The sequence below is a fragment of the Eubalaena glacialis genome, chromosome 18 (genome assembly GCF_028564815.1).
Source record: "Eubalaena glacialis isolate mEubGla1 chromosome 18, mEubGla1.1.hap2.+ XY, whole genome shotgun sequence".
Lineage (NCBI taxonomy): Eukaryota > Metazoa > Chordata > Mammalia > Artiodactyla > Balaenidae > Eubalaena > Eubalaena glacialis.
Window position 1 is genome coordinate 58,976,942 of NC_083733.1, and position 25,679 is coordinate 59,002,620.

The 25,679-nt window shown below is 37.1% G+C and overlaps 1 protein-coding gene across 2 annotated transcripts; it reads right to left on the reverse strand.

The window, feature by feature from the left end:
* Positions 1-2,123: 2,123 nt before the first annotated feature.
* ZNF404 (zinc finger protein 404) lies at positions 2,124-21,971 on the reverse strand. Of its 2 annotated transcripts, none has more exons than XM_061173716.1 (4): positions 21,894-21,971; positions 8,984-9,043; positions 7,910-8,036; positions 2,124-3,646 (listed from the first exon to the last, which is right to left on the reverse strand). In XM_061173716.1, exons 2-4 carry the CDS (start codon positions 9,011-9,013, stop codon positions 2,124-2,126), a joined length of 1,680 nt encoding a protein of 559 aa, XP_061029699.1. In that variant the 5' UTR covers positions 9,014-9,043; positions 21,894-21,971. The 2 variants fall into 2 exon arrangements, with proteins under 2 accessions (XP_061029699.1, XP_061029700.1); XM_061173717.1 differs by lacking the exon at positions 21,894-21,971 and adding an exon at positions 18,582-18,697.
* Between the last annotated feature and the right edge of the window lie 3,708 nt (positions 21,972-25,679).

Here is a 25,679-nt window from a genome sequence, read left to right on the forward strand (position 1 = left end):
AGAAAAAAGAATCAGTGAGCAATAGAAATTATCCAATCTGAAAAACTGAAAAAAAAAGGTTGAAGATAAATAACAGAGCCAGTGACCTGAAGGACAATATCAAAAGATTTAACATATGACTACTTGGAACCCCAGAAGGAGAAGTAAGGGCAGAAAAAATATCTGAAGATACAATGGCCAAAGTTTTCTGAAATTTAGTGAAAGGCATGAGTGTACAGATTTCAGAGGCTCAGAGAATCCCAAAAAGAATTAACACAAAGGAAACTATACCAAGGCACATCATACTCAAACAGCTGAAAACTAAAGGTAATAAGAAAATCTTGAAAGCACAAAGAGGGAAATGACACATTACACACAGAGGAAAAATAATTCAAATGACTTCTCATAACCTATAGAGGCCAGCAGTCAGTGATATAATATCTTTTTAAAAAATATATAAAACAAAACCCAGGATTCTATAGCAAGAAAAAAAAATCCTTGAGGAACAAAGCATTTCAGTAAAAGAAACAATGAAAATTCACCACCAGCAGACATATACTCCAAGAAGTGCTAAATTAAGCTCTTCAAGCTGAACGGAAATGATACCAGATAGAAATTTAGATCATTGGGAAGGAATGAAGATCATGTGAAAAGGTAAATATATGGGTAAATATGAAAGATGATGGTGTTTTTTTGGTCTTAATTTCTTTTAAAATACACAAGACTGTTTAAATTTCCAAGTGGAATGGTGATGTGACTTTCTGTGGACTACATCTTAATTGCAAAAAACAAAAAAACCCCCCCAAAAAACCAGTACTGATACAATGGAGAGAGCTGGTGGTCAATACATGAATCAAGAGATCAAACATAGCTTCACTATGTGCCATCTGTTATTTTACAATATTGAGCACACAATATTATCTATGAAGTTATCATGTCAAAAATGTTTAATCTGAAACCTAGTCAAGCCTCTAGACATAACATCCAGTTCAGAATAAATGCGAGGGATAGAGAAACAACTTAAGCCCACTCAGAGAAAAATTAGTACAAATACGGAATGTGCAACATTATATGGGTTACTTCTCCTGAGTCTTCAAAAAGTTTGTCACAAAACAGGAAGAGGATAAGTGTTTGACCAAAAGAGACTCAATAGCCATAATCATGTAAAATATGTGAACTTAGTTTGGTTTTAGGCTTTTTTAAAAAAAGCCAGCACTTTCAAAAGACATTCTTTAAAAAATTGGAGAAGTCTGTAAATGGGATGAATATTACAGAACATTATAGGTCTACTGTTAATGTTTTTTAGGTGACAATGGCTTAGTGGTCATATAGAAGATAATCTTTAAATCTAGCAGTTGTATTTTTGAGTTGTATGTTGATTTTTTTTAGAGGTGAAGTGATACCTAAAACATACACTCAGAAAGCACAGCAAAATTATATATACCATATATATATATATATATATATATAATGTATGATATATGTGAATCTGTATATATACATTTTCATGAGAGAGAGAGAGATACTAAATATACGTGGAGGGTAAATAAACCTTCATTGTACCATTGTTGTACCTTTTATGTAAATTTGACATTTTTCAAATACTTGAGGAAACCTTCTCCAAGTCAACATCTGTCTTTTGGCTACCCATTGTTAATCTCTAATTTCCATGAATTGTAGGGAATGTGGATTGTATGTTATCTGTATTATAGAAATTATTATAAAAAAATTTCTTCAAACCACTTTCCAAGTTTTCAACAGCTATACTCTCAATATTCAGCAAAAGCATAGGGTTTCTTACCATTATTAATCTTTAGGGGGATGAGCTTTGAATAAAAAAGTTTCTTGTTTAAAACATTCTGTGGGATTTTGTCCAGAATTATCTGAAATGAAATATGGAAGAGTGATGATAGATTTTTAAAATATGCTCACAGGGTCTTCCTTCCACATGAATTTATTTATAGTAATACTAGTAATTACCATTAAAGAATGATACAATATTTAGTAAGCAAATACTCTGTGCCAGATGCCCTTCCAAACAATCATATTTTATGTTAAATAATTTAATCTTTACCATATCGTTAGGTGGTAGAAGAGTGATAATGTTAAAGGATGTGTCATGGCTAAAGGCTTTCTGACTCTCATTACATTAAGACTTTCTCGCCAATGTGAAATCTTTGATGTTGAGTAAGTTGATAGCAATGAGTAAAGGCTTTCCCACATTCCTTACATTTATGTGGCTTCACACCAGTATGAATTCTCTGATGCTGAGCAAGTCGATCGCTACGATTAAAGGCCTTACCACATTCTTTACATTCATAAGGTTTTTCACCAGTATGAATTCTCTTATGTTGAGAAAGACCTGAGATAGAACGGAAGGCCTTCTTACATTCTTTACATATATATGGTTTCAAACCAGTATGGATTGTCTGATGATAAATTAGTTGAGAATTAAGTCTAAAGGTTTTTCCACATTCCTTACATTCATAAGGTTTCTCCCCGGCATGAATTGACTGATGTGTTTTAAGGTCTCCGACACGACTGAAGGCTTTCCCACATTGTTTACATTCATATGGTTTCAAATCACTGTGAATGATCTGATGTTGAATAAGGTAAGAATGGAGCTTAAAAGTCTTCCCACATTCTTTGCATTCATGGGGCTTCTCGCCAGTATGAATTCTCTGATGTTGTGTAAGTTGAGAGCCTCTACAGAAGGCCTTCCCACATTCCTTACAATCATAGAGTTTCTCGCTACTATGAATTCTCTTATGTTTAAGAAGGCTTGAGCCCCTACTAAAGGCTTTTCCACATTCCTTACATTCATGAGGCCTCTCACCAGTATGACTTCTCTGATGTTCAATAAGTAGATAGCTGCGAACAAAGGCCTTTCCACATTGTTTACATTTATATGGTTTCTCACCAGAATGGATTTTCTTATGCTGATAGAGACTTGAACGATGACCAAAGGCCCTTCCACATTCCTTACAAATATAGGGTTTCACACCATGATGAATTTTCTGATGGAGACACATATGTCGGTACAACCTAAAAGTTTCCCCACATTCCTTACATTTGTAGGGTTTCAAACCAATATGAATTTTCTGATGTTCAGTAAGGTGAGAATGACGTCTAAAGGCCTTCCCACATTGCTTACATTCATAGGGTTTCACACCGGTATGAATTATCTGATGTTGAATAAGCTGTGAATAAAACCTAAAGGCCTTCTCACATCCATTACATTCAAAGGGTTTCAAATCAGTGTGACTTTTTTTATGTCTAATAAAATGCTGGAGAACTATAAAGACCTTTCCACATTCCTTACATTCATAGGGTCTTACACCACTATGGTCTCTCAGATGTTCAGTAAGGTGTGAATATTTCCTAAAGCCCTTTCTACATTCCTTACGTTCATATGACTTCTCTTTAGTGTGAAGTCTTTGATGTAGAGGAAAGGATATATGTTTTCTGAATATCATTTGATTAAAATATCCCACTTTAGGTGCCTGTTGTCTTTCAAATTTAGTTCTGTTCTGTGAGTCATTTCTGAAAATAAACGCCATAAAGTTGAAGGTTTTACTTCTATTCATTGTCTCCCGATGGTATGAATTTACTTCATAACTGCTTTTTTCTGAAGATAATTTGTTGCTCTCACTTGTGAAATCAATGTCTGAAAGGAAATGAGAAAATAAATGCTATTTTTCTTGTACAAGGGGAAATATAGTAAGAATAATAACATTTACATTTATGTAAATGTAAAATATTACATTTACATTTACATTATTTACATTTGTGACCCTTTTACTTCTAATTTACATTAGAAGTAAAAGGGTCATAAAATTCTAAAATACTGTGATGAAATTTTTTAAAGGCAAGAAGGGCTCAGAAAATTATTAAAGCTAACATGAGAATGTAAAGTTTGTGAATAGGCAAAGAGAAAAATCAGTAGTTCTCATATTTAGTTGTGGATCAGTATTACCACAGGAATTTCTTACATATACAACCCTTTTTTTTTTTGAGGGAGGTGAAGCAGAAAAGAATAGCTTTATTGCTTTGCCAGCCAAAGGGGGCCACAGCAGGTTAATGTCCTCAAAACTGTGTGTGCCAACCTGGAGGGGGGTAGTGAGAAGTTTTATAATAATGGTTCAAAGAGGGCGTGATCAGCTCATGTATATACTACCCTTTAGATATCCACTGAGACTGAGTGAATCAGAATCTGTGAGTAGGTCCTGGTCATCTACATTTTTAATATTCTCTACCAGATGGCTCTCTATGTAATTTTTTCAATGGTCTGTCTTTATCTTAGAATGAAACCCAAGCACATAACCATGAATAAGAAGACTCTGTCTTACTTCTACAAATTCATTTCAAGCCCTTGACATCTTTTTCCCTATATCTGACCACACTGCATCTTTTCAGCTACTAGAACATACTGCAACTTTCCCCATTGCCTGTGGCTTCACACAGATGCTTTACCTTGCAGGAATCCTCTTAGGTGGCTTCTCTAAATGACTATCTCCAGGTGTTGCAGGTTACAAATCACTTTCTCAGAAAGGCTGGCTCTGCTAACTGTAAGTAAATTCATATCCTTTACTCTATATTCCAACACCTAATTCTTTGTCTTCAGGATGCTTTTCTCTCGTACATATTTATTGTCTCATTTGTTTTACTACTTATTTTCTTACTCTAAAACTCAAGTATGGATTCAAAATTTCTTTCAACTACCACTGAAAAACAAGTTCTACCACAAGTTAAGTATTAAATAATTAACTGTAGAATAAAATAGTGAATTAAAAAAGATAACTTGGATGAAAATCAAGGTAAGTAAGGATCAAAATCAAGGTCAGTGGAGAAGGCAACTGAGTAAAATAACGATCTATTTTCTGAAAATTATGCAACAGTTACCAACTATCTCTCTCTGACTCTAATCTCTCACACCTTATTGCCTCAGTAGCGGGGCCAAATTAACCCTAGACTTAAAGCTGTTCTGGACCCAGCTTAACAGAGCTTAAAAGCAAACCATGAAAGGATCAACAGGTCCCATTTACTGAATCCCAGAACAAAGTCCCCCAGTCCAGCATTCCAACACAGTAAACGTCGCAATGTCTGGCACCTAATACAAAAATTATCAGGCGTGCAAAATAGTAGAAAAATATAACCCTTCCTAGGAGAAAAATCAATAAAAAGAAACAGAGCAAGGAGTGACACAGATAATAGAATTAGTAGACAAGGATATTTAGAGAGCTATTATAAATATACTCTGTATTTTCAAGTAGCTATTTTCTAGTCATCTCTTACTTTTCTGTAGCTTATCCTTTGTCAGAATCCACATATAAGAGGTCATGGGAAAAATTTCCCCCAAATTCTTACATGTTCAAACTTTTGCACTTTAATGACAAACCATCCAGGCCTGAATCTTCCAATTTGTGGGAAGGCTCTTGATGACTGATGCAGTTTCTTTAGTGCTTGTGAGAGTTTTCATATTTTCTCTTTTTTCCTTGAGTGTTGGTTTTGGAGATTAAAATTTTCTAATAATTTATTTCATTTGATTTTTCAGTTTTTGGCATAATGTTTATCAAAATTAGCATCATATTTTCAAGGTTTCATTATTTGTAATGAGGCCCCCTTTTTTCCTTACATAGATTCATGTTGAGAGAGTTGCACCAATTTTATTAATTCTTCGAAATAACCAAATTTATAGTTTTGACTTGCTTTTTTATATGTTCAGTTTTTATTTCATTAATTTCTGTTCTTGCCTTTGTTATTTCCTTTCTTCCACTTTCTTTAAGTCTACTGTGCTCTTCCTAACTTACCAAATGGATGGTTAGCTTATTAATTGTCAGCATTTCTTCTAGAAATAAAAGATCCATTGGGAGAGTAAATTTAAAATCCAAACAGATAAGAGCCATTAAAGGAGTGGTGAATTGGCCCTGAAGATCTACCACCGCTTTTCCCCTAGAGAAACTCACTGATTCTGAGCACAGTGATAAAAAAGAGGTGGCTGAGTATTACCAAACTGAAAACCAGCACTGACCCAGCTTAATATCTGCTATTCTATCAGACCCAGAGAGGAAAATGTTAAGTTCTCTCTGGTGGAAGATACCATTATCTAGAACCTCTTCTGTTCTTTTGTACACAATGTCCAGCACACAGTCATTATTACTAGTAACTTGGAGAGGCATTACCATATGACAAATAACAAGAGGAAAAAACAGAAACAATAGAAGTAGACCCACAGATGATACCAAACAATGAAGGCATACAAGAATTCCAAAATAACTATTGATGGAAGTGTTTAAAAAACAGATGAGGGACTTCCCTGGTGGTCCAATGGTAAAGAATCTGCCTTCCAATGCAGAGGATGTGGGTTCGATACCTGGTTGGGGAACTAAGATCCCACATGCCGCGGGGCAACTAAGCCTGCACGCCACAACTACTGAGCTTGCACGCCTCAACGAGAGAGCCCACATGCCGCAAACTACAGAGCCCATGTGCTCTGGAGCCCATGCAACACAACTAGAGAAGAGAAAACCTGCACACCATAACTAGAGAGAAGCCCACATGTCACAACAAAGAGCCTGCACGCAACTAAGACCCGACGCAGTCAAAAAAAGAAAATGAAAATAAATTAAATTAAATTTTAAAAAAACAGGGACTTCTCTGGTGGTCCAGTGGTTAAGAATCTGCCTTCCAATGCAGGGGACGCAGGTTTGATCCCTGGTCGGGGATCTAAGATCCCACATGCCGAGGGGCAACTAAGCCCGCATGCTGCAACTACTGAGCCTGCTCACTCTGGAGCCCACACACCACAACTAGAGTGAAGCCTGCGTGCCTCAACAAAGAGCCCACATGCGATGAAAGATCCCACATGCCGAAACTAAGACCCAACACAGGCAAAAACAAAATAAATAAGAATAAATAAATTAATTAAAACAGATAAAAATTAGTAATAAAAAGACAGTAAATAAAGGAAGAATTGCAACAGGTAACTGGAAGTTATAAAAGACAATCAAAGTGAATTTCTAGAGAGATAAGTTCTCAAAAGATCTAACGTAGGTATAACTGGAATCCCAGAAGAGAGGAGAGAATGGTCAAGTATTGTCCAAAAGCTGAACAAAGACACTTCTGAGTGGAATCTATCAAATCACTGAAAGCCAACATTTTCACTGCTATAACAGAAAATACTCAAAAAGATAATGATCTTGACTCATTCTACCACTGTAAAAATTCCAAAGGCTCATCTGTAATAAAGAGAAAACCAGGACTCTATGTTACCTGTTCTCCATGTAGGTGGACTGGCAATTAAAATAGAATATTTATTGACATTATGAAAATACACATAATTTGACATTTGTTTTCTTTGCCAGTAGTTATGCAGAAAATGCCCAGAATTCAATCCTTTGGTCATTTAGAAAAAGCAACTGCAGGATGGATCAGAAGGAGGTAGGAAGGTAAATGAAGGACAGAGAAGATTTAGGTGCTGTCATGCTGCAGAGCAACTAAGCCCACGCACCACAACTACTGAGCCTGTGCTCTAGAGCCCGCGAGCCACAACTACTGAGCCCACGTGCGACAACTACTGAAGCCCGTGCACCTAGAGCCCGTGCTCCACAACAAGAGAAGCCACCGCAATGAGAAGCCTGCGCACTGCAACAAAGAGTAGCCCCCGCTTGCCACAACTAGAGAAAGCCCGCGTGCAGCAACGAAGACCCAATGCAGCCATAAATAAATAAATTAATTAATTAATTTTTAAAAAAAAGATTTAGGTGCTGAATGAAGGTGCTTATTTCAATCTAACAAAGCCCAAAATGGTCCTTTGAGAATATGAAGCAGAAATTTCGCTAGTTTCTTGGCACAGAGCGTAAAATATACAGTAGAAAAAGTGGATATTCCAGATAGCAGATTCTACATTACTTCAGGCAGATGTCCTTACCCAGTGATACCAAGTTAGTATAATTCTCCAACATCACATCTCTGTACAGATTCCTCTGATCTGAGTTTAGGCATTCCCACTCCTCCTGAGAGAAGTCTATGGCAACATCACTGAATGTCAGTGGCACCTGAAATGACAAATTCATGTATTATTTGTAAAAGTAGAAAAAAAATTTCAAGATGGAATATTGAGTTGCAGTAGGGGGTGATATATAAAAACAAGTAGGCTGAAGTTAAAGATCATGACATGGGTAGATGAGAATAAATAATAAATAAATTAGCATATCTGAAGTAGATTCCCTACCCAATCTTGAAGAATCCTGTTGGAGCACAAAAAATTTCTTTAATTTTAATTTTCAAAATTTTCTGTAACCTCTTCCCCACAGTTCAGTATTATCCGCCAGATGTGGTTCTCATCTTCCCTTTCTACAATCCCTTACTGAACTTCTGGTTCTTGAGTTAGAACACACTAATGTAGGATGATCCGGAACAACACTGAATGACTCAAGCCAAGCAATCTCTCTTCCCCTACAAAATGGACCTCAGAACCCTATTCACTTCTCAGTGATTCCTTAGCCAGAGCCCCTCCTCTCTCTAGGCAGGCACCAATCCCATTTCAACCCAAACCTAAAAGCTTTTCAAAGCTGAGGTCTCATCTCACACTGAGACTGAGACCATTCAAAACCAAATTCTCCCTTATCTACCTGGAAAACTATGGAGAAAGTTCTCCCTCTTCTGGTCAAATAGGACCACCATTTCTATACAATGAAACTACGAACCTAACAAGGGAAGCTAAAATACTTCCTTCAAGATACTTCACCCCTTTACTGCTCTAACACTGCTCTCGAGAGAAGACTGAACATATAGAAGAGGAATAAATCATTTGATGAAAAACTGAAAAATCAGTTTGAAAAAAGGGAGCAAATAGGGAGGACACCATCCTTCTCTGTAAAGGCAGCAACTGTGAAACAGGCTGAGATACAGCTTTCCTAGGAAGGAGGTTTTGGGATAAAGAATGAAAATATTATCTGAATTTAAAATTGTAATATTACAGGAAGGAGAGACATCCACTTACCCGGCCCATGGTTTTAGAACTGCCAATCATCCTCAGTAGCTGAGTCCAGAGAAGCCAGAGCTGAGGGAGGAAAAAGAAGCCTTGAGACCCAATGTAGCTCAGAACTCCCAACATTAAGGTAAGAGAGCCTTTCTTTTTTCTTCTTTATTCCTGTTTCTCGCCATCCTTGCCCACTCTCTGCCCTCCCAAACACATAAACACATGACAGGGAATATGAGACAGAGTCCAGACAAACTCAAACCCTTTCCTGTGTCTGGGAAACAAGCCTCACAAGCGTGGATACAGAGCAGAGGCTCTCTTCAACCAAAGCCAGATCCAGACATGCCCCACTGGCCTATTTCTCATTCTGATCATGCCAAATGTACCCAGCTTGGGTTGTCCAGTCACACTAAGTAGATCCTCCCCAATTCAGCCCTACCTTCCAGGGTTGAGACCAGGCCATACAACAAACTTCAACAACCTTCATGGCCTCAAGGTGGACCTGGACTCTGCCAGACAAAAGGCAGAAAACAGGGACTTCCCTGGTGGTGCAGTGGTTAAGAATCCACCTGCCAGTGCAGGAGACACGGATTTGAGCCCTGATTTGGGAAGATCCCACATGCCATGGAGTAACTAAGCCCGTGAGCCACAACTACTGAGCCTGAGTTCTAGAGCCGTTGAGCCACAACTACTGAGCCCACGTGCCACAACTACTGAAGCCCATGTGCCTAGAGCCTGTGCTCTGCAACAAAGAGAAGCCACCACAAGGAGAAGCCTGCGCATTGCAACGAAGAGTAGCCCCTGCTCGTTGCAGCTAGAGAAAGCCTGCATGCAGCAACGAAGACCCAACGCAGCCAAAAAAAAAAAAAAAAAAAAAGCAGAAAAGAGTAGGGACCAACCTGGAAAACTTGACCACCGTAAAACTGTCTGCCCATGTGAAGTCTGAACTTGACTCCAAGGTCCTCTGGGCTGACCAACCTGGATTTCCCTATCAGGATCCATTTTGCTTGCTGGCATGAATCACTGCCACCCAGTACCCACAAGGGAGGTGTGAATTCATGCTCACTAAAGCCATACAGTAATACATAGATATTTGTAACCTTCTATGTGATAGCTGTGCTATACACATTAACATTTAATCCTGAAATGTACTTATTAACTCAATTCAACAGATGAGGAAATAAAAGCTCAAAGAAGTAAAGGTATTTTCCCATATCACAAACTATAAGTAGAAGTGATGTTTTGAATCACATTTCTATAATTATAAAGTCAACTTTTTTTTTGAACTGTTGTCTCTGACACCCAGATTTTTTGTTTCATTATATGAAACCTGAACATAAATAAAGACAGCACCTGTCAAAAGATTTACTAAAGAGATGTTTTAAAGCAACAAAGATAGTACAATTTTACAGGTATTCAACTGTCAGATTTTAAAAGTTGATGATACACCACATATTAGTAAGGCTGTAAGGAAAAGAGCATTCTCATGCTGTCCTATAGACCTGTGAAAACCTAGTGCAATTAAGACATGTACGAAAAATTATGCATAAGAATAATTTAACGATGAAAGGCCGTTTCTGAGACTTCACCTAAAAGAAATAACTGTAAAATGTGCCTAGAGATGTATAAAGGAATATGATAGACACTAGTTAAAATGAAAAAAAAAGCTGGAGAAAAATCTAAATGTACTTAGATGGGTAGTTAATTCAATAAAGTGTATTCATTCATATAATGGAAAATGAAATAGATACTGAAAATGATTGTGCAGATCACTGGTTCTCAATAGGGGGTGATCCTGCCCCCCAGGGCACATTTGGCAATGTCTGGAGACATATTTGGTTGTCAAAATGTGTGGAGGGGTGCTACTATAACTAGTGGGTGGAGATCAGGGATGGCACTGACCATCCTACAAGGCATAGGAAAGCCCCCCACCACAGCTAAGAATTATCTAGTCAAAAATATCAACAGTGCTAAGGTTGAGAAACCCTGACATAGACTTATTAAAGGAAGATAACGTAATCCAGAGTCTCTATAATATATTATCGACAATGCCAGTATATGATAAAACTTACGAAAATGCAAAGAAACAGGAAAAAGTTACTGATAATCAAGAGAAAAATCTCAATAGAAATAAACCCAAAGATGATCCAGACAATGGAGCTAGTAGACAAGGACTTGAAGATATTATAATTAACATGCTAAAGAAAATAGAGGAAAAGATGGACAAAATGGAATGCAAAATGAAGTATATCAATAGAGATTTAGTAGAATCATAAAAAAGAGACCCACCTGAACATTTTATAGTTATAAAAATATAATATCAAAAATTTTAAATGTACTGGATGGATTTAACAGCAAAAATGGTATTAATTAACATAAAGTCAAATTAACAACAATCTTATGCAGAGAGAAAAAAGAAAGAACAGAGCTGAATGTAAGAGAAATACAAGAAACAGACAAAATGTGGAATTGAACACCTAAAAGAAAATAGAACGGAAAATTGATTTGAAGAAATAATGGACAAAAACATTCCAAATCTCATGAAATACCTTGATATATAAATCAAAAAGCTCAGCAAACCTAACCAGATAAAATAAGGAAATTCTTACCCAGGCACATCATGGCCAAATTGTTGAAAAACAAAGTTGAAAAACATATCTTGAAAGTATGTAGTTTAAAAAAGACATCAGTTATAAATAAACAACAAAAAAAATAGTTCTTATCTCAACAGAAACTTCAGCGGCCTGAAAAATGGAATCGTATCTTCAAAGTGCTGAAAGAAAAAACCCTGACCACTCTGAATCTTATGCCTGGAGAATATATCTTTCAGAAATGAAGGTAAAATAAAGATTTTTTTGAACAGAAGCTGAGAGAATTTCTGATCAACAGACCCACAATACAAGAAATACTAAAGGACAGCAGTCAGGCTAAAGGAAAATAATCCTAGATGGAAGCATGAATGTGCCAAAAAGCAAAGAACAGCTGTGGACAAGTAAATATATGACTAATATGACTAAACAAATGGACTGTTTAAAGGAACCAAAACTAGAATGCTTTGTGAGGATTGTATTACTGGAAGAAGGAATGACAATAACAGCATAAATGGAGTTAAACTATTGAAATGTTCTTATGTTATTTGGCATGTGGTTAAAAACCCTATATTTTTTTTTTTTTTTCTCGGCCGTGCCATGCGGCATGAAGGATCTTAGTTCCCCAATCAGGGATCGAACCCGTGCCCCCTGCGTTTCGAGTGCAGAGTCTTAACCACTGGACCGCCAGGGAAGTCCCCTAAAAACCCTATTTTAAAGAAGACTGTATTAAAGATGCATCCTATATGGGGAAATATGTATACATATAGCTGATTCACTTTGTTATACAGCAGAAACTAACACAACATTGTAAAGCAATTACATTCCAATAAAGATGTTAAAAAAAAAGATGCATCCTATAATAGCTCAGGTAACTACTAAAAGAATTATACAAAGATGCACAACTAAAAAAGCTAATAGAGGAGATTAAATGGAATAATGAAAAATACCTGATTAATTCAAAAGAAGGCAGGAAAGGAGGAATAAAGAAATGAAGAATAAATGGGATAAACAGAAAACATATAGCAAGATGGCAGATTTAAACCAAACTATATCAGTAATTGTAATAAAATGTGAATGGACTAAACATTGCAATTAAAAACTAAGATTTTCAGATTAAATTAAAAACAGGATCAATTACACTGCTTATAAGAAACATACTTTAAAGACACAGATATGTTAAAAGCAAGACTGGAAAAGTATATTAGACAGTGATTAGAAGCACACTGGTATATTAACAACAGATAAGTAGACTTAAATGCAAGAAGTATTATAAGTAATAAAGAGAGATATTTCCTACAATTCAACAAGAATATAACAGTTATCCTACATTCCTTATACTCCTAATAACATAGCTTCAAAAGCAAAAGTCAACAGAATTAAAGGACAAGTTTATAATTAAATTTAGAGATTTTTTATACCCTCCATTGGTAACTGATAACAGGAAGAGAAAAAAAATCAACAAGGCCATAGAAGGTTGAACAGGAATAACCAAAATGACCCAACTGAACATTATACTCCCAAACTACAGACTACACATTCTTTGCATATTTTTCAGAATATTCTGGGCCATAAAACAAGTATCTATAAACTTCAAAGGATTAATATCAAAGAATGTATATTTTGGAACTCAAAAACAGGTATTTCTCAAATGTTTCCAAATATAAAAACTCACTTTAAATAAGTACAGGTCAAAGAGTAAATCATAATGGAAACTAGAAAATATTTGGAGCTAAATGATAATAAAAGTATGGCATAACAAAGCTTGTGAGATGCAGTCAAACCAATGCTTACAATGACATTTTTAGCTTTAAATATATACTTTTTTGTTTTGTTTTGTTTTTACAAATTCTGCAGATAAATGCCATTCATTATCTAATCACCACTGGTAATTACTAGGTGTACTAAAGACATATTGACATACTAAATCAATTAGTAGTGAAATTATTATGAAAATCCTTTGTCAAATTACTACAATGCCAAATAAACCCATAATTTATTTTCTCCCAGTAGATAGCATGAGCATTTATAATGATTGCCCACTAATTATTTTCCTTCCTTATTACTCTTTGATCCCCTTCACCCAAACATAAATTTATGTTTTATAAAAGTAGTATGGTTTAAAATCAATGATCTACCTTTGGAAGCTAGAAAAGGAAAAGCAAATTAAGCCTACAGAAAGTAAAACATACTAAAACCAATGGCATAAAAAACCCAGATCTATAACAGAGAAAAATCAATAAATCCAAAGGCTATTTCATTGAAGAGATAAGATTAATAAACCTCTAGCTATACTGTTCAAGAAAAAAATTGCCAATATCAGGACTATAAAAGGAGATATCACTACGTACATTATAGACATTATTAAATTGATAACAGAATTTTTTGAACAACTATGACAATAAACTTGAAAATGTAGATGAAATTTTAAAATTTCTTGAAAACACAATTCAATGAAACTGATATAAGAAGTGGAAAATCTGAATATTGTTATATTTATTAAAGAAATTATATTAATTAAGGACCTTCCCATAAAATGTCAGGCCCAGAGGCTTCAGTGACAAATTCTCCAAACATTTAAGGAATTATAAATGCCAATCAAACTCAATATCTTCTAGAAAACAAATAAAAATGGACTATGTCATGAGGCCCTCATAATTGTGATATCAAAACCTGACAATGACATTACAAGAAAGGAAAACTACAATATATCTCTCTCATGAACACAGATGCAAGTATATTAAATAAAATATTAGCAAGGAGAGGCCAGTGATATATATGACCAAGAGATTTATTCTCAAAATGCAAAGTCACTTTATTTTTCAAAAGCAATCAATGTAATCTTCAAACTTTAAATAATAAAGGAGAAAAACCATTCAATCATTTCATTACATGCAGAAAAACCATTTGATAATATTCAACATCAGTTCATGATAAAAATTCTCAGCAAACTAGGAACAGAACTTCTTTAGTTTGATAAAGGGGATCTACAGAATAAAACTGAGAGGTAAAATATGGACTACTGTCTTGAGTTCAGGAATAAGGCAAGGGTGTCCACTTTTACCACTTCCATTTAACTTTGTATTTGAAGACCTATCCAATACCATAAGAGAAAAAAGTGAAATGAAAGGTATGAAGATTGGAAGGAAAGAGGTAAATCCATATTTATTTGCAGATAACATGATTTTGTACATAGAAAAAAATTTTCAATCCTACAGACTATTAGAATACATGAATTTATTAGAAAGTTTGTTGAATAAAAGGTCACAGTATAAAACAAACAATTATATTAAAGCAAAGCTATTGAAAAATGAGATTTTAAAAATCCCAGAAGTTCATAAAAAACATGAAAAATATAAAACACTTTGGAATGAATCTAACAAAAGAGGTGCAAGACTTTTAGACTGAGAACAACAAAACATTAAGGAAAGAAGTTAAAGAAGAATTAAATAAATGGAAACCTATTTCATGTTCATGAATTGGAAGAATCTATTTTAAGATGACCAACTCTCTCTAAATTGATCTACTGATTCAATGTATCTCTAAACAATATCAGAAGCTTTTTTTTAGAACATTAAGAAAATCACTCTAAAATTATATGGAAATGCTAAGAATCCAGAACAGTCAGGGCAATTTTGAAGAACAAAGTTGTCGAATGTACATCACCAGGTATCAAGACATAATATAAAGCTACTGTAATTAAAACAGTAGGACTGACACAGGATTGACAAACAGACCAACAGAATAGACAGTCTAGAAAGAGACCTGTACGTATATAGTCACATTTTTTTAACAATAAAAGTCTGACTTAGAGCAGAAAGGATAGTCTTTTCAACAAATTGTGCCTGAGCAATTGGCAATCTGTGTGGAAAAAATGGTTTTGACCCTGATCGCACCACATATACAGATGTAAGTTCAAGACGGATCATAAGCCTAAATGTGAAAGCTAAAGCAATAAATTTTCTGTAAGAAGAAACAGGAAAATATCTTCATGATCTTGGGGTAGGCAAAATTTTCTCTCTTTTTTTGGTTTAATTTTTATTTCCACTTATTTTAGACTTAGAGAAAAGTTGCAAGAGTAGTACAGTTTCCTATATACCGCTCAAACTAATGTGAACATCTTACATAGGACAATGGTCAAAACCAGGACATTAACATTGGTACAGTACTACAAATGACATATCTTATTCAAATATCACCATTTTTTCCCACTAATGTCATTTTTCTTTTCCAGGATCCTATACATGATCCCACACTGCATTCAGCTGTTATTTCTCCTCAGTCTCTTCCAATCTCCACAGTCTTTCTTATGGTAATAGTTTTCAATTGCTCCCATAACAAATTACCACAAATTTAGCTTAAAACAACACACATTTATTATCTCACAGTTTCTGTGAACTTGGAGTCTGGACACAGTTTCGATGGATGGTCTCCTCATGCTGGTCTTATAAGCTGCAAACAGGGTATCAGCTGGGCTGTGTTCTCATTCAGAGGCTCAAGTGGGGAAGAATCCACTTTCAATTTCATTCAGATTGTTGGCAGAATTCATATCCTTGCGGCTGGATGACTGAGGGCCTCAACTTTTTGCTGGCTGTCAGCTGGAGAATGACCTCAGGTCCTAGAGGCTGCCTGCAGTTTCTTGCAAGGGCTTGTCCAACACCACCTTACTTCATCAAGCCCACAAGTAGAGTCTCTAGCTCCAGTCTGCTATGACGGAGTCTTTTTTTGTTTTGTTTTTGGTTTTTTTTGGCCGTGCCTCGCAGCACGTGGGATCTTAGTTCCCTGACCAGGGATCAAACCCACGTCCCCTGCAGTGTAAGTGCAGAGTCTTAACCACTGGACCACCAGGAAAGTCCCTATGATGGAGTCTTACATGATATAATGTAACCATAGTAGCGACATCCCATTACTTTTGCCATATAAAGTAACCTAATCACAGGACTGACATCCCCTCACCAATTTTCTGTTGGTTAGAAACAAGTCACAGGTCCTGCCTGCACTCCAATGGAGGGGGATTATACAATGGCATAGACACCAGCAGGCAGGAATCATGGCGGTCACCCTAAAGTCTGTCTATCACACCTAATTCATGACCTCTTCACTTCGGAGGAGTACCAATCATTTAAATTATCAAACGTCCCTCCACTTGGTTTGTCTGATGTTTCACAATTGGAATGAGGCTCTGCATTTTTGGCAGTACCATTTTTGGCAGTGATGCTCTGTCCTTCTCATTGCATGATATGAAAGGGCTCATGATGTCAATACTTTATCACTGATGATGTTAACCGTGATCACTTGGTGAAACTGCTTTCTGATGAGTTTCCCCACTAGAAAGGTACTACCTTTCCCTCTGTTGTTAATAAATATCATGGGTGATGGGGAATCCTTTGACACTATGCAAACCCTTTTTCTCTTCAAACTTTCACCCTCTAGTTTTAGCATCTACCAGTGGATCTCGTCTGAAACAACTATTACTGTGGTGTTTGCCTAATGGCCATTTTCCATGTCCCTCTTACCTTCTACATTTAAAAACTGGAATTCTACCATAAGGAAATCTGTCCCTTCTTCCCCAGGAAAAGATGTTTTAAACAGAACAAAAATGTAATAGCCATAAAAGAAAAAGATTGTTAAATGAGCTCAGTTAAAATTAAGAATATCTGTTCATTATAAGACATCATTAAGAAAGTGAATAAGAAGTTACAGGCTAATAGGAGATATTCCCTTTCTCTGTCTCTCTGTCTCTGTCTTTCTACACACACACACACAGGTTTATATACACACACAAAGGACTTGTATTCAAAATATATCTAAAATTCCAACAAATCAATAGGAAAAGGAACAAAAGCCAGGCTAAAAAATGGACAAAAGATTTGAATAGACAGTTCACCAGAGTATGTCAAAATGGGCAGTATCATATGAAAAGATGCTCACAACATTACTTATCAGAAAAATACAAATTAAAATCACAATGAGATACTCCTACACATGCATCAGAATGGTTAAATTTAAAATGATTGACGATATCAAGTGTTGGCCAGTTTGAGAAGTAACTAGACCTTGCATACATTGCAGTCGGAGTGTAAATTAAGTTAACCACTTCCACCCCCAGGTATATTCCCAGGAAAAACAAGAACGTGTCCACAAAAAGACTTGTACAAGAATTTTCATAGAAGGTTTATTCAAAATAGTCAAATACTGGAAACAACTCATCATTATAAGAATGAATAAACAAATTGTGGTAAGGTCATACAATGGAATACTACACAACACTTGGGTTGGGGGTAACCTACTGATTCACAAAACAACACGTATGAATCTCAAAAGTTTAGTTTTGGACAAAAAGCAGCAGAGACAAGAGATTCCATTTATATGAAGTTCAAGAACAGGCAAATCTCATCTTGAGTGATAGAAGTCAGTATAATGTTTACGTCTTGTGGGGGAGGGTTCGTTCTAACTGGGACAGGACACAAGCACATCTTCCAAGAGGGGATAGAAATACTCTATTTCTTGATTTGGGTGGTGTTTTCAAATGTAAAGATTCATTAAGCTATATGCACAGCTAAGATATGTATACTTTATTATATATATTTCCATGAAAAAATGATAGAGACCTTTATTTGATGATAATGGGTAAAACCATTATATTTCAAAATGTTACCCTGTTATGACAAGTAAAATAACATGTATGAATATATGCATGTGCATTGAGGAATGGATAAAAAAATTTGGAGTAAAACATTTACAGTAGTCTCTTCATTTTGAGCTTTTCTGTACTTTCTGAATTATTGTATGAGAATGTATTACTTCTATAATAAAAATTATAATAGAGCTAATCACTCTCTTTGAGATTGGAGGGTGAAATAAAAGATGAATATGGTGATATCTGGGGTATGATGATGAGGCCTTTTTTTTCTCCAAGGGCTTAAAGTCTTTGATTTGATTGTCTCATACTGGAATATCAAGGTTCTGTGTCATCAGTCAAGAACTTTGATATTCCACAGTTTTCCCTTTTCTGGATTCCCCTGACTCACCTGGACAAATCCTCTTGTCACTACACTCTCCACCTACTAGGCCTGGACTCCTTGTTCCAATTCAGGAATTACACCTGGCTTGGAAACAGAAAAACCTGTACATAAAAGAAATGGAACTTAGGCATGCTGCAGCTCTCAACAAATCCAGATACAGTCCTGTGGTGAAGGGGCAGGGAAGTCCAGCATAAGAAAGGCCAAAGGAAAGCCATTCAAGGAACCAGGATGATGATGCCTCAAGGAAAACAGAGTAGAACAGTCATTTAAATCTCAAATCCCTCGGAAATTCAAACACTTCAACCTCCCTAGAGGGTCACATTAAGGGAAGAAAAAAGCCCCAGAGATCACATTTTGAATTTAAAGATTTGATCATAAAGACTCTGCTTCTATGATTTTTCAGTATCACATCCTTATACAAGTTCTTCTGAGACAGTACAGTTATCAGTAGAGGCTGTTGCCACATTCCCAAACGTCACTACCCCTGAAATTACAAAGACCTAAGTTCCCATATGGCCTGAGAAATTGGAAGAAGTGAAGTTGATCAAGATACAGAAGTGGTACAGCATGGAGAGCAGGCGTGTTCAGCATTCTAAACTCAGCAACAGCTGATGTGTCCATGTAATGAAATATTAAACAGTCATTAAATGCTAAGTTTGAGAAACTGTTAAGGGAATGAAAATATTCAAAATATCATGTCAGTAAAAAAATTAGGTTACAAAGACCAAAAGCGCAATTAAAAAGTGGGCAAAGAATCTGAACTGACGTTTCTCCAAAGAAGACATACAAATGGCCAGTAAGTATGTGAAAAGACCCTCAATATCATAAGCCAACAGGGAAATGCAAATCAAAACCACAAGACCCACGTCATACCCACTAGGATGGCTATAATAAAAAGGACAGATAATAACAGGCGTTGGTGAAAATGTGGAGAAATTGGAACCCTCACACATGGCTGTTGGGAATGTAAAATGGTACAGACGTTTTGGAAAACAATCTGACAGTTCCTCAAAAGAGTTACCATATGACCCAGCAAGTCCACTCCTAAGTGTATACCTAAGAGAAACAAAAATATATGTCTACACAAAAACCTGTACACAAATGCTCCTGTCAGCATTATTCATAATAGCTGAGAAGTAGAAACAACTCAAATGTCCATCAACTGATGAATGGATAAATAAAACATGGTACATCCATACAATGGAATATTATTTAGCCTTAAAAAAGAAGAAAGTTCCGACACATGCTACAACATGGATGAATCTATGTGAATCACAGTGAAAACACTATGGTAATTCAAAGAAGCTGGTCACAGAAGACCACATATTGTGTGATTCTAGTTCTACAAAATGTCCAGAGGGGCAAATTAATAGAGACAGAAGGTAGGTAAGTGGTTGACCATGGCTGGGGAGGTTGCAGGAAATGGGGAGTGACTGCTGATGGGAATAGGGTTTCTCTTTAGGGTGATGAAAATGTTCTAAAGTTGACTGTGGTGATGGTTTCACAAGCCTGTGAATATATTAAATGTATAAAATTGTACACTTCAAGTAGCTGAATGGTGTGGTATGTGAATTGTATCTCAATAACGCTGTTAAAAAATTAGGTTATGAATGCACAAAATCATACAAATACAAAATATGATTATATTTATAAAAATATATGTACTTATCAATATATATAGAAAAAGTGACAGACATCAATAGATAGAAAAAAATATATAAATGTATGTACCTATTTATTAACATTGCTTATTTGTGTGTCATAGCCCTGGTTTTCTTCCTTTTCCTAAATGTATATTTCAGAAAATTTTAAATAGCCATTCCTTAATTTCACACACATACACACACACACACACACAGATATGTTTTTTATTTTTTAAAGGAGCAACCTCTTCTCCAAACAAGTGGAAAAAAATCTCACCTTTTCCTCCCCCCCTTTAATATCCCTGAACCTGAGAATAAAGCCTAGTACACTCTATAACAAAGGTTCTCAAAATTTTATCTCTGGGAACTTATCAGAAATGCAGATTCTCAGCTCCATCCCAGACCCACTGAATTAGAAATTCTGAGGCTGGGGCCCAGCAAACTGTATTTGACCAAGCCCTGCAGGTGATTCTGATGCAGCTTACATTTGAGAACCAATGCTGTTCTAAAAACAGTTCCTGTGTTTTTACTGAAAGGTTTTACTTCATTTCCATCAGTTCCCAGGACCTGAACCAACCCTAATTTGTCTATAGAAATGTGTGTCTGTGTAAACTGGAGGCTATGATGTCTTGTATACATTAATGGTAGTCTCAATGCTGCTTCCTATTATATATTCCTGATTGACAGATTTATTTTGCTTTTGAACCTGTCCTCCTAGCTAAGATGTCCTGCAAACAGCTGTTGAGACATCTTGTCGCATTTACTGGCACTATGCATTTAACATCACTAGAATAAAAACTCTAAGGTATAAAATCCATTTTTCTTCACAGAGTTCTCATAATTTGATCATATTCTGGCAGTGCTGCTATAAACAGAATGATGTCTCTTCCTATCAACTCCGGAGGCAGGTCACCTGAATTTCTCTAGTGGCATTTCAGATCCTCTATCTTACTTATTCCTATCCTGATTTCATTTTTTTTTTTGAATTTTATTTATTTTTTATATAGCAGGTTCTTATTAATTATCTGTTTTATACATATTAGTGTATATATGTCAATCCCAATCTCCCAATTCATCCCACCCCCCTTTCCCCCCTTGGTGTCCATACATTTGTTCTCTACATCTGTGTCTCTATTTCTGCCTTGCAAACCGGTTCATCTGTACCATTTTTCTTGATTCCACATATATGCATTCATATATGATACTTGTTTTTCTTTCTGACTTACTTCACTCTGTATGACAGTCTCTAGGTCCACTGATTTCATTTCTTTACTGGATAACAAGTCATTTGAGGATAGCAACTATATCTTCTTGTCATTGTGTTCCAATGAGTACAAGCATAAATATCTGGTATTTGACTCAAATTTCAAAACCAGAAATTTATCCTTAGGTTATGACTATAATAGGACATAAAGATCTATGCATAATGATGTTCATTATAGACTAGTTTAATTTTTAGTCAAAAATAGAAATATAATAGCTAACAGTAGACCACAGGTTAAATAAATTATGGAGAGAAGGGCTTGGGGACCCTGACGGGGTGATTCCTCTGCATGGCCCTATGATTTACAGATATGTCAGTACCAGGCAGGACGTTTCAGCTGAAGGAAAAGAAGGATTACATGCCTTTAAAATTAAAGTGTGTTTTATGAATAATGAGGAAATACCAACTCACCTGAACTTAAACTTTTAGTTGTGTAACAAAAATTCTTTCCTCTCTCAGGATCCTTTTTTTTTCCGAGACAGGCAGCACTGGGAAAAGAGAAGGAAATCGTGAGACATCAGGATTTTCTTGGAGAGCACATTCACTTACAAAATACCCTCCCTCCATGACCATGCCCCTTCACCCAGTCCACCACAAACAACCACATGGGAGTAGGAAGGAGACTGGGACAGCGTTGACCTTTCCCAGTATGAGAGAGGCCCCGTCACTGATGTCTAGGGTGGAATCTGTCTAATTCACAGCAGGTTCCTGGGGCCAGAGTTTTGGAAATGCTGTGGTTGTGAAACATATAGATGGCCTCTCGGAACTTTCTAAGGGGACCCTCCCAGGAGGGAATCCTACTCCTGGGACCTTATCAGGTCTTCCCAGAAGCCTATCTTGGGGCCGCATCCAGCTTCAGAAAATCTCATCTCATGATCGAGTCTGTGTCTTCTTGCTGGGATCCTCCAATCTTCCATTCTAAAGCTCAGAATCTGGCTTCCCTCCTTTATCTGCGCCAGACCCCAAGTGGCTGTGAGGGGAGAGGGCTGAGGAATCAGCGAAGTCTAGAGCCAAGAGTTCCAGTGACAACCCACATGGCCACACAACTCTCACTCATCCATAAGCCACGCAGTTAAATAAGCACAAAAATAATGACACACAAACGCACACATTGTCACGGAGACACGTCTACACCTACACACACACACACACACACACACACACAAATATCTCAATAGGCATACAAATCTCCTCTGCTGCTCACGCAGACACAAGCCTGAGACTCGAGGCCCGACAAGCCGCGTCCGCGCCCGGAGCGTCCTTGCCTTGAGCGCCTGTCACCCCCACCGCGGGTTCCAGTCCAGCTGCAGTGAGAGACTATGGAAGCTTCCGCCGAGTTTTATCTTCGGATACGATCTACTCACCACGTAGGGACCACAGCTGCTCGGCCACCGGAAGAGGACCCAGGGACCGAGGCTGATGCGAGCCCGGTGGCTTCTGGGAAATGCAGTCCATCCGGAACTGTCCTGGCGCCGGCAGCGCGCGGTGTTCCGAGTGCGCAGGCGCAGGCGTGTGTCGGTGCGCGGCGGAGGTTGACCCGACCTCGGGAGGACTGTGGCTTCAGGTAGACCTGCGTACGTGGAAAAGGCGAGTGGAATATGAGTCCAGGCTGTAGCAGGCCGAGCAGGCGCTTGGGGACTTCAGAGCCTCAAACCTGCGTGCAGCAGGAGGAGGAGTAGGTGGTGGGCTCTTGGGTACGGTGGTTACCTAGGTGTGAGCTGTGAGGACAGGACTTTGGTCTTTCACCCTCCGCCCAGGTAGCATCATCACCTGGAGTAGCGCCAGGAGCACAGCTGGCATTAAGTATGCATTTGTTTTAAAGAAAGTACGCCTGGGCGTGTGTAGGTGTGTTCGCGTTTTCATGCTGTATGATGTTGTGGGACCCATTGTGTGTCTGTAACCATGTATGGGATTGTTTCTGTTTGTTTGTTTCGTAAAGTGTGGATGTGAAAGTGGTTTGTGTTTCAGATTTTGAGATATTATAAAGCTTGTTAAGCACACTTCCTCCCCACTCCTCCATCCCCACCCCGAAATTCCTCCTGCCCAGTAACTTGCCTTTCTTTCCATAAAAAGCCGAGTCTGGCTGCCTTTTGCCGAAGACACATACTAGCAGGGCCGACTCATCCATTAGACACAGAAGGCAAAATGCCTAGGGCCCACAATACTTTTAGGGGCCTACAAAAATGTCTTTTAAAATCAGAAATAAACATTAATTTTTGTTCAAAAAAAGTTTAATTCAAAGAAACTCAATTTATTATTATTACTATACCTAAACAATCGTAAAATACTATTATTTTTATTTTCTGTTTTTTGGAAGAAGGGGCCCACAAAGGTCATAATGCTGCCCTGCACCTTAGCCAAATCAAATCAGATTTCAATCCAGCCTTATTCCTCTCCCAACTCCCCAGTGGGACTTGTGAAAACAGCACTGTACCTGCTGACCTTAGGTGAAACTGCGGTGAACTCTGACCTTCCCTCATGTGAGCCCTCCATGGCCCCAGTGGAGAGTGGAACATTTCCTTTCCCAGCTCTCTGGGCAGCTTGAAAGGAAGTTTGAACGTGTTTTAGTCTCCTAATAAAACTTTATTTCCCAGACTCTTCTTGAATAAACATTAAAAAGTTTAAGTGCTTTTGTGACTGTGTGTGGAATTATATAATATGATGCACTATTTGAGGCCTGTGAGATTATGACTTTAATTATGATATTGTATGTTTTTATCTGTGAGTATGACTTAAAATTTATTTGACTTTTTTGCTTTTCTTATGTGTGCATTCTGTGGCTGTTGTGAATGTGGATCACTGTGAACAGCCTTATTGAGTGAGAAACTACATGACTCTGAGATGGATTTGTGGGGTTTATGATTATATGAGTATAGAACCCTGTGATATTATGACTGTATATGTTTGTGAGTGACTAGGCCGCCTTACTCTTCTCAACAATGAAAGAAATGTTGCACCTTTTTGCAGCAATAACTTTAAGATTTGGGTAAAAGGATTTGCTATTTATTTGGCAAATCATTTGGATATTTTATGTTCAGTCAGACAGATTTTTTTTTTAAGAAGAATCCAAATCAACGTATGTTTTCAAATAAGAAAGAATTCAGAGTCATATGCTGTATATGCAAAGGGTTGCCACTTTTGTGTCCATGTTAGACTCCCAGAGGTAAGCTTTCATTCTTCTGTGCTGTGAAGGAATTTTTAGTGGATAAGTTTGGAAAGCCCTAGACTAAAAACCTAATTATTTACACTTGGAGAGTCAGAGAAGAAGGACCAGGGAGTCATGACCTGAATTGTACATCAAGCAACATTGTTACTTCGGTCTCTGAAGAGAAAACTGTGACTCAGAGAAGACACACTTAAGACCATTCAATTTGTCCACCAGAGAGCTACTTGCCAAACTTCAAATTATAGGTAATTAATACATTGTTTTATAAACATATATATTTGAATGAAATGCAAAATTAGAGTATTATTTCCTATGTAAGACCTTATTGCTGTTAAAATATGGCAACTATGAATGGGAGAGTGGTCATTCTCAGTGATAATAGTTATATCTTTGGTGTTCCCATTCATCACATTGATTATTTATTTATTTATTTTAAAAATAAATTTATTTTATTTTATTTTATTTTTGGCTGTGTTGGGTCTTCGTTGCTGCACGCAGGCTTTTCTCTGGTTGCGGCGAGTGGGGGCTACTCTTCATTGTGGTGCGCAGGCTTCTCATTGTGGTGGCTTCTCTTGTTGGGAGCACAGGCTCTAGGTGCGCGGGCTTCAGTAGTTGTGGCACACAGGCTCAGTAGTTGTGGCTCGCAGGCTCTAGAGTGCAGGCTCAGTAGTTGTGGCGCATGGGCTTAGTTGCTCCGTGGCATGTGGGATCTTCCCGGATCAGGGCTCGAACCCATGTCTCCTGCATTGGCAGGCTGATTCTTAACCACTGTGCCACCAGGGAAGCCCCTCATTGATTTTTTAAAATTATATTTCCTTCCACTTTTAATAAAATACTAAATACTTCAGTATGCATCTCCTAAAAATAAGGGTATATGTACTTTTAAATAAATTCCTAATGGAATTCCAGGACAGAGGTTATATACATTTTTTAGAATCCTTCCACAAGAGAACTTTGCAAGAACAGTTGAGTAATATAAGCAGAGAAACGGAAACCCTAGGAAAGATTCCAGAGGAAATGCTAGACACCCA